This window comes from Aethalodelphis obliquidens, unplaced genomic scaffold, assembly GCF_003676395.1.
Source record: "Aethalodelphis obliquidens isolate GAN/ISIS:26980383/991018 unplaced genomic scaffold, ASM367639v1 scaffold84, whole genome shotgun sequence".
NCBI lineage: Eukaryota > Metazoa > Chordata > Mammalia > Artiodactyla > Delphinidae > Aethalodelphis > Aethalodelphis obliquidens.
The window spans coordinates 6650360-6659958 of NW_020838028.1; the positions used below are offsets into that span (position 1 = coordinate 6650360).

The 9599-nt window shown below is 43.6% G+C and overlaps 1 protein-coding gene across 1 annotated transcript in view; it reads left to right on the forward strand.

The window, feature by feature from the left end:
• The first annotated feature begins 600 nt into the window (after window positions 1-600).
• Window positions 601-9599, forward strand: part of SLC2A13 (solute carrier family 2 member 13) — a 437595-nt gene continuing 428596 nt past the window's right edge. The window contains exon 1 of the mRNA XM_027093554.1: window positions 601-1407. Coding sequence (XP_026949355.1) covers window positions 858-1407 — 550 coding nt within the window. The 5' untranslated portion in view covers window positions 601-857. The remainder of the gene's footprint in view (window positions 1408-9599) is intronic.

Here is a 9599-nt window from a genome sequence, read left to right on the forward strand (position 1 = left end):
TGTGAATTTTCTTTTACATATCAGGGATCCATGGAAGGAAGTTTGGGATTCACCTGGGGAGATTCATTATCTCTGTCCTCAAAGAAATAAGATGTACCGTGCCTTTAAAATAAGCATAAGTTGAGGAGGGACTGGCGATAAGAAACTTAATTGCTCCAGAACAGACCCATTTTTGTCACAATATTATAAAAGTAAGTAAGGGTACTTGCTATATGCCATAACAGGATATTTTTTCCTAGGCCCTTTCCAGCCTTGGCCATCTTCAGGCTTTTATAAGGGGTTCTCTCCTTGCCTTTCCAAACCGTGCAATCATCGTAGGCGGTTTCTCCGGGGTCTGAAAGCCTAGTACCCGGCATTCAAACATTGGCTTGTTACCCAGTTGCGGCCCCCAAACTAGGGGGCTTAAAGCTGTAAGGATGCGAGAGCCACGTAAGAAGGAGCCTAGGTCAGAGGTCGCGATCGACCTGGGGGTGGGTTTTAGGGATCGGGGCGGGCTCAGGTTGGCCCCGCCCGGGGAGGGGGCGGAGCGTCTCCGGCCAGGCCCTGCCGGCTGGGGCTGCACGTGACCCGCGGCCCCACCTCCCGCTCGCTCTGCAGCGCCAGCTCGGCAGGCGCGGGGCGTGAGTCTCGAGTGAGACCCGCCAGGCTCCAACTCCGCAGCGCCGGGGCTCGGCGGGCAGCAACTTTCTCCCCGGAGCGGCCGCGGCGGCGGCGGCTGCTGCCGTGGCAGTCGGAGCGGGAGCCGGGAGGAGGAAGGCGGCGGCAGCGGTTCCTTGTGCCCGCTCGGGCTGTCTAGCCCTCCGAGACCGCCGGCCCGCGGAGCCTCGTCCCCCCGGGCAGCCCCGGGCCCCTGCCCTATGTCCCGCAAGGCAAGCGAGAATGTGGAGTACACGCTGCGGAGCCTGAGCAGCCTCATGGGCGAACGGCGCAGGAAGCAGCAGGAGCCGGACGCGGCGAGCACGGCTGGGGAGCGCAGCCTCCTGGCGGCCGCCGAGTCCAGCGCCAGCCTGCAGGGCTCGGGCGGCGGCGGCGTCGGGGACCTGGAGCGCGCGGCGCGGAGGCAGTTCCAGCAGGACGAGACCCCCGCCTTCGTGTACGTGGTGGCAGTCTTCTCCGCGCTGGGCGGCTTCCTGTTCGGCTATGACACCGGGGTGGTGTCGGGGGCCATGCTGCTGCTCAAGCGGCAGCTCAGCCTGGACGCGCTGTGGCAGGAGCTGCTCGTGTCCAGCACGGTGGGGGCGGCCGCAGTCTCGGCGCTGGCTGGCGGGGCCCTCAACGGCGTCTTCGGCCGCCGCGCCGCCATCCTGCTGGCCAGTGCCCTCTTCACCGCCGGCTCCACGGTGCTGGCTGCGGCGAACAACAAGGAGACGCTGCTCGCCGGCCGCCTGGTTGTAGGGCTCGGCATCGGTGAGTTCCGGCTTGGCGAAGGGCGCGCGGGGGCCCCTGGCGACACCGCCCTTGACCCTGGTCGCTGCGTTCCTTTTGCCTCTTCGGGGTCCGCGTCGGATCTGGCCGGCTCCCGAGAATACTGCGCGTCTCTTGCTCTGCTCCGAGAGCCCATCTGTTTGTTAGTCCGGCCTCGCAGGCTCCCCCTAGGGTGGGGGTGGGGGTTCGCTGTAGTCTCTCCGGAGCCCACGAGGAATCTTCGATTTCCCACAGACAAGTGAATCAGCGTGATTGTTGTCTCTCTGAGCCCTTCCGGGAGCCCCGCGTATCACCAGGGTTGTCCTTGATCCAGCCCTACCTGATGCCTATCTAGAGCTTAGGAAGGAGGGTCTCTTTACTTTTCAGCATTGTCTCACCTTGTTTCTCCATTGCTAGACCGTTTCCTTTCCTAGGATTCCAAACTCCGAACCCAATCAGTCTTAAAAGTCACAGTAAGAGAATTTTTAAAGTTAATCAAGTCATCTGGACTCTATTTTTTGCTACTCCTCACTTTCCTTCTCTAGTCATTTATCTTTAGGGTGGAGTATTATTTTTTCTCCTCTTTTGCTGTTACTTTTTGTATTGCCCTTTGCTTTTCATTTTCTTCCCAAATGAATTCTTGCCTTTTCTGTTTCTCTGACTTTTTCCTTTAAATCTATATTCACCCATTCTCCTCTTAGTTTTGCCTCTCCTGCTTTCCCTTGGGTCATGTTCACTTCCTAAATTCATTTAGGAACTACTCGCCCTGTGGATAAATGCCTAGCAAGGTAGATGTTCGCAATTTACTTCCAAAATGAATGGATGTAGATTTCCTTGGCATTGATTTTTCACCCTGGTTGCTGAGCAGGGGAGGTGCAGTTGGTAAGTTCTTGGCAGATGGAAGCTATTTGGAATGTGCTTAGTATTATTAGAAAACACTTTTGAGACAAAGTAGGGGGTTGAGACTTAAATCTCGCTAGTAGTTTTTCTAAGACGCGCCACTGATGCTTTTTTAATGTTGCCTTTCATAATTCAGTTATTTTGTTTCCTTTAGGGTGCTGTTAAAGTATTTCTTCCCTATGGCTAGGGATTGATGAAAGAGCCCTTTAGATCTTGGGCTCTTGATGATCTGTCCATTCACCACTTGTTTGACCTTTATGCTTTTTGCCTCTTCTCTGTAGGCTCTATGGGGGAGAGAGCCCCATTTATGCAACTCCACATGTAGGAACCATGGGCCTAAAACCTAACTCACTGCACTTTTATATCCAAAATCGGTTATTACTGACTTCCTTTTTGTTTGTGTATCTCACTGTTAATTGGGAAGCAGGACAAGCCTCTCAGTAAAATGTTGAGTTGGTGCATTAAAGTCCAAAATGACCAAAAAGTACTGCTGAAATGAAACCTCTCTGTACAGGAACTACCTGTGCTTTCAGGATTATTTTCTCAGAATTCTCTGCCTGGGATATCAGACTACCTTTTTTGTTTCTTCGGACATTGAAATAATGTAATTTTAGGTAGCAAGATTTGTTCAGTAAGACTGAATCTTATTTGTGATTTTGGAATTCAATACTGTTTTGCAGAGATCTCTAAATGAAGTTTCCTAGTGTTTAGCTATGGCACATATTGGATATTTGGGTATTATGTTTACTTTTTATCTGATAGGAAAATTAACCCGCTGTTGTGTGTAAGGGCCCTTTCCAGATGTTGTGAGCAGAACAGTGAGGAGCATTTATATTTCAGTAAGAGTGGCAGGGCAGGACTAGAGCAAGGTAGAACTTGCTAATCTCCATAAGAAAGGATCACAGGGAGGGCTGATGAATTAAAAGAGGGTACCATTACCCCCAACAGAGGAAAGCCTAAGCTCTTCCAGATGGAAATGGTATGTTGATGAGTAGTATTTTGACAGTAGAAGTAAGGAAAGGACCTTCTAAGCCAGGGAATGAGTAAAGAAAGGAAACCATAGGCCATACGTGGGGAACCAGGTGGATGCAGCCAAGAGGATGAAGCCGGAGGTTAGATTGGAAAGGTTGGTGTGCAAGAACTGCATCTGTGTCTGTGGCACGTGGGCTGCTTGCCTGATAGTGCAGCCAGTTGAGACATGGTCCTGATAAAAAATTAGTTAAATTTTTTTAACTAACGGCCTGTCTCATTCCAGGGGGAGCACCCCTTAGACTGGAAGCCCTGATACAAAGTTTCGTAAAAAGCCCTCCTCACTTATAAAGTGAAGAATGTTTTAAGGTCATAAACAGGTTTTCAAATAAGCCATATTAAACATCACCACCTTTCAAATTAGGATCTATGTGATGCATGTAATTGTACACATAAAACCCTTAAAACTCACAAAGATTACTAACCATTCAAAAAAGAAGTCACAAATATTTTTAGCTACAAGGAAATGGGTCCTAACATGAGCATGTTTTTAAGGATACAAATCAGTTTTGCTTGTTTAGTACACTAAATCTGAGTTTATTTCATGCTGTTTTAAGTAGTTTAATTTTTTGTGTGGTCAGGAGTTTTGTTGTTGTTCTTTTGATATTTAGTAAATGTTGAAGAATAACAAAATGTGTCTTCTGGTATATTTTTCAGACAAGTTTGCAATGGTAATTTCTTACTTCCACAGATTTACCTGTGGTAAATATAAGGGCCGGGAGGACAGGGTTTTTTATTCGTTTTGTTCACTAATGTACAATACTCCCATCCCGTAGGAGGCAGTGGTTGTACTTGTTGAATAAAATGAGTGAATGGTAAGCAGAAACATTAAAAAATTCTATTGCTGATAGGGTATCGCTCTAAGTTAGGATTGTCATTATTTTTTTAAGGGTATTATGAAATATTTGAAAGGCCATCTAAGGGTTTTAGTTTGTAATGGTTTAATTAAATCATTTATTTGTTTAACAAATGCAAATTAAGCTTCCATTATTGATTCTGTCAGTTTCAGAGTAGGCAGTAATTAGATAAAAATCCCACCCTGTAGGTGTTCATACTCTAATGGAACAGAAAGGCCAGCAACAAGCAATTAGGGACTTCCCTGGTGGCGCAGTGGTTAAGAATCTGCCTGTCAATGCAGGGGGCACAGGTTCTAGCCCTGGTCCGGGAAGATCCCACATGCCGCGGAGCAACTAAGTCCATGCGCAACAACTACTGAGCCTACACTCTAGAGCCTGTGAGCCACAGTTACTGAGCCCGCGTGCTGCAACTACTGAAGCCCACGCGCCTAGAGCCCGTGCTCCGCAACAAGAGAAGCCACCGCAATGAGAAGCCCGTGCACCGCAACAAAGAGTAGCCGCCCGCTCGCCGCAACTAGAGAAAGCCCGTGTGTAGCACGAAGACCCAATGCAGCCAAAATAAATAAATAAATAAATATTTTTAAAAAGCAATTAAAATACAGTAGAGGTTTCTCTAAGTGCCATGGGTAACACAGGATAATAGGCAATTGCATTTTTGGGGGGGAGGAAAATAGAACACATAATTAAGCAGGTTTTGTAGAAACAGATATTTAAAATGGGGCTTGAAGGATGAGTAGGAGTTCAGCAGATTTACAGAGAGCCATGAAAGGAAATATTATTTAGTTAGTGCTTTAGTATAGACTAGGAGCCCTGCTGTTACTTTATATAGGTTATCTTATTTAATCCTTTTAGCTCTAGAAACAGGTCTCCTATTGCTGGATGCATACCTCATAGATACTGTGGGTTTCGTTCTACACCACCAAAATAAAGTGACTATTGCAATAAAGTGAGTTACACAAACACCCAGTGCATAAAAAGTTATATTTACACTATACGGTAGTCTATTGTGTACAAATAGTATTATGTCTAAAAAAATTGTACGTACCTTAATTTAAAAATACTTCACTGCTAAAAATTGTTAATCATCGTGTGAGTCTTCAGCTAGTAATCTTTGCGGGTGGAGGGTCTTGCCTCCATATTGATGGCTACTGACTGATCACATCACGGTGGTGGTTGCTGAAGCCTGGGTGACTGTGGCAATCTCTTAAAATAAGACAACACTGAAGTTTGCTGCATCAGTTGCATCAGTTGACTTTCTTTCACAAATGATTTCTCTGTAGCATGCGATGCTGTTTGGATAGCATTTTACCTATAGTTAGAACTTCTTTCAAAATTGGAATCAATCCTCTCAAACACTGCCACTGATTTATCAACTAACTTTATGTATTGATAGTATTCTAAATCCGTTGCTGCCACTTCAACAGTCTTCACAGCATCTTCACCAGGAGTAGATTTCTTTTTGAGAAACCACTTTCTTTGCTTATCCGTAAGAAGCATCTCCTTATCCGTGAAAGTTTTATCGTGAGATTGCAGCAATTCAGTCACATCTGCAGGCTCCACTTCTAATTCTGGTTCTCTTGCTGTTTCTACCACATCTGCAGTTACTTCCTCCACTGAAGTTTTGAACTCCTCAGTCAGAGTCGTCATTAGAATCAGCTTCTTCCAAACTCTTGTTAATGTTGCAAAATAGACCTCTTACTATGAATCACTGATGTTCTTAATGGCATCTGGAATGGTGAATCCTTCAGAAGGTTTTCAATTGACTTTGCGCATATCCATCAGAAAAATCACTATATATAGCAGCTATAGCCTTACATAGGTATTTCTTAAATAATAAGACTTGAAAGTCGAAATTACTCCTTGATCCATGAGCTGCAGAGTGGATATTGTGTTAGCAGGCATCAAAACAACATCAATCTCATACATCTCCATCAGAACTCTTGGGTAACCAGGTGCATTGTCAGTGAGCAGTAATATTTTGAAAGGAATCTTCTGAGCAGTAGGTCTCAATAGAGGGCTTCAAATATTCAGTAAACCGTGTTGTAAACAGACTTGCTGCCATCCAGGCTTTGTTGCATGCATAGAGCACAGACAGGGTAGATGTAGCCTAATTCTTAAGGGCCCAGGGATTTTTATAATGGTAAATGAGCATTGGAGCCAGGCATTGACCTCTCTCTATCTATGGAAGTCCTAGAAGGGATCTTCTTCCAATATAAGGCTGTTTTGTCTGTGTTGAAAATCTATTGTTTAGTTGTAGCCACCTTCATTAATTATCTTTACTAGATCTTCTTGGTAACTTGCTGCAGCTTCAGCATCAGCTCTTGCTGCTTCCCCAGTACTTTTATGTATGGAGTTCTTTCCTTAAACCTCATGAACCAACCTCTGCTAGCTTTAGACTTTTCTTTTGCAGCTTCCTCACCTCTCTTAGCCTTCGTAGAATTGAAGAGAGTTAGGCCCTTGCTCTGGACTAGGCTTTGGCTTAAGGAAATGTCATAGCTGGTTTGATCTTCTGTCAGACCACTATAACTTTCTCTGTATTAGCAATAGGGCTATTTTGCTTTCTTATCATTTGTGTATTCGCTGGAGTAGTACTTGTAATTTCCTTCAACTTTGCCATCATCACAACTTGGCTTACTGGTGCAAGAGGCCTAGCTAGTGGCCTGTCTTGGCTTGAGACATGCTTTCCTCATTGAGCTTAATCATTTCTAGCTTTTCATTTAAAGTGAGAGACCTGTGACTTTTTTCACTTTAACACTTAGAGACTGTTAAAAGTAGGGATATTAATTGGCTTAATTTAAATATTGTTGCCTCTCAGGGAAATAGGGAGACCTGAGGACAGGGTGAGAGGGGCTGGGAAGCTGTTGGTTCCTGGAGCAGTCAGAACAAACAACATTTTTTGATTAAGTTCCCATCTTACATGGCTGCGGTTTGTGGTGCCCCAAAATAATTACATTAGTAACATCAAAGATCACTGATCACAGATCACCATAACAATTATAGTAATAATGAAAGAGCTTGAAATATTGTGAAAATTACTAAAATGTGACCCAGAGACATGAGCAAGTGAGCAAGTGCTGCTGGAAAAATGGTGCCAATAGACCTGCTCTCTGCGGGGTTGCCACAGACATTCAATCTGTAAAAAATGCAGTATCTTCAAAGCTCAATGAAACAAGGTATGCAATAAAACAAGGTGCAGCAGTTAAATGACAAGGTCACTGGTGTGAAATCAGAATTAAAAAAACAAAACCTCGGAGTCTTTTGCTCTTTGAATTATTGGGCATTTAAGTTAACAGCAAGAGTAAAGGCAGCAAAAAGTAAAAACAGTATATGAAGCAAAAAGTGACTGAAGGGTGGTGATGGGTCAGCCATGAAACTGGAATGATATTTTGCGGGGAGAGGTGTGGATTAGGCTGAATAGGGTTTATTTGGTCTTGCCTATGCGGGGACAGTCTTTGGAGATTTCAATTGTAAATGATATGATCAGATTAAACATCCCTTGAATTTTTTTTTTCCTTCTTCTTTAAACCATTTTGCTTTTAAATTTTTACTTTCTTCAACCTTTTGTCAACGCCCCCCCTGCAAAAAAAAAAAAAAATTCAGGAGGCTGCAAATAAGAAAATAGTTTATTTGGGGTCTTAAGAATTGTGATTCAGGAGATTAAGATTCAGGTAACCCTGAAAGAGTGTTCCAAGGAAGAGAAAGAGTCAGGTAAAGACAAAGTCACGAGGTTGCTAAAAGTTGCCTGGTTAAGAATTGTGATTTTCTCTGATGCAAGCCGGAAAATATCTAAAGGAATCAGTTGTTTTAGAGTAGGGGTCCAATAAGTATCTTGAGTTTCTGGCAGGTGTTCTGGGTGACTTCAGGTCCAAAGGTCAGATTCCATACAGGCTGAGAAATGCACTTTCTTAATGGCCTCCCAGCTCCGTTTAAGAGAGCTCTTTTAGCAGTACTGACTCCATTTTGATTTTCCTTTCACACCTTGCCTCTTTCAATTTTGTAGTATGAGAAATCCTTTGCCGAGGTGGTTACTACCAGGTGGCCAAAACATGTGGTCATGAATTACTGGAATAGGAAGAGTCAGTGTTCCCTTCAACAGAAATCTTTGAAAAATATAAAGATATCAAGCAGTAAAGTATAATTGTTCGATCTATAATTAGAATGTATAATTATATTAAATGAGTCATGTAACAGACGCATCAGAAATCGGGGGTGTTTGTTTTAGTTTAAGGGTTCAGTTTCCTTGACTAGTTACAATAAAATCAGCTTATTGAGTACCCATTTTGAAAATGGCATAGAAGGAATTTGGGAGTGTTCCTCCCTCTGCTATATTTCAGGTTTTGGTTTCACTAGAGGTTCCTTTGGTTCCTCCGGTCTCTTATCCTTGACTTGAGTCCTGGGACCAGACTTTTGCCATTGTTCCTGCCCTACTACTTCTGACACCAAGCTTTTTTTTTTTTTTTTGTAACAGATCCATATTTATTATATCAAACAACTGTATCAAATAGACATCAACAAAAAGTCTTACTTTTAGTCAGTAATTATTATTAATAAGAATAGTCAGGTTCTGATATTGGGTTAGAAAAAAAGATTGAGAATATTTCACCTTATTTTCTCCGTAGTTTGTTTCACATATTCTCAGTGACCTGCATATAATGTCACATATACGAAATATATTCTTTTTTTTTTTAACATCTTTATTGGGGTATAATTGCTTTACAATGGTGTGTTAGTTTCTGCTTTATAACAAAGTGAATCAGTTATACATATACATATGTTCCCATATCTCTTCCCTCTTGCATCTCCCTCCCTCCCACCCTCCCTATCCCACCCCTCCAGGTGGTCACAAAGCACCGAGCCGATAACCCTGTGCCATGCAGCTGCTTCCCACTAGCTATCTACCTTACGTTTGTTAGTGTCTGTATGTCCATGCCTCTCTCTCGTCCTATCACAGCTCACCCTTCCCCCTCCCCATATCCTCAAGTCCGTTCTCCAGTAGGTCTGTGTCTTTATAACTGTCTTACCCCTAGGCTCTTCATGACATTTTTTTCCCCTTAAATTCCATATATATGTGTTAGCATACGGTATTTGTCTTTCTCTTTCTGACTTACTTCACTCTGTATGACAGACTCTAGGTCTATCCACCTCATCACAAATAGCTCAATTTCATTTCTTTTTATGGCTGAGTAATATTCCATTGTATATATGTGCCACATCTTCTTTATCCATTCATCCGATGATGGGCACTTAGGTTGTTTCCATCTCGGGGCTATTGGAAATAGAGCTGCAATGAACATTTTGGTACATGACTCTTTTTGAATTATGGTTTTCTCAGGGTATATGCCCAGTAGTGGGATTGCTGGGTCATATGGTAGTTCTATTTGTAGTTTTTTTTTTTTTTTTTTTTTTTTT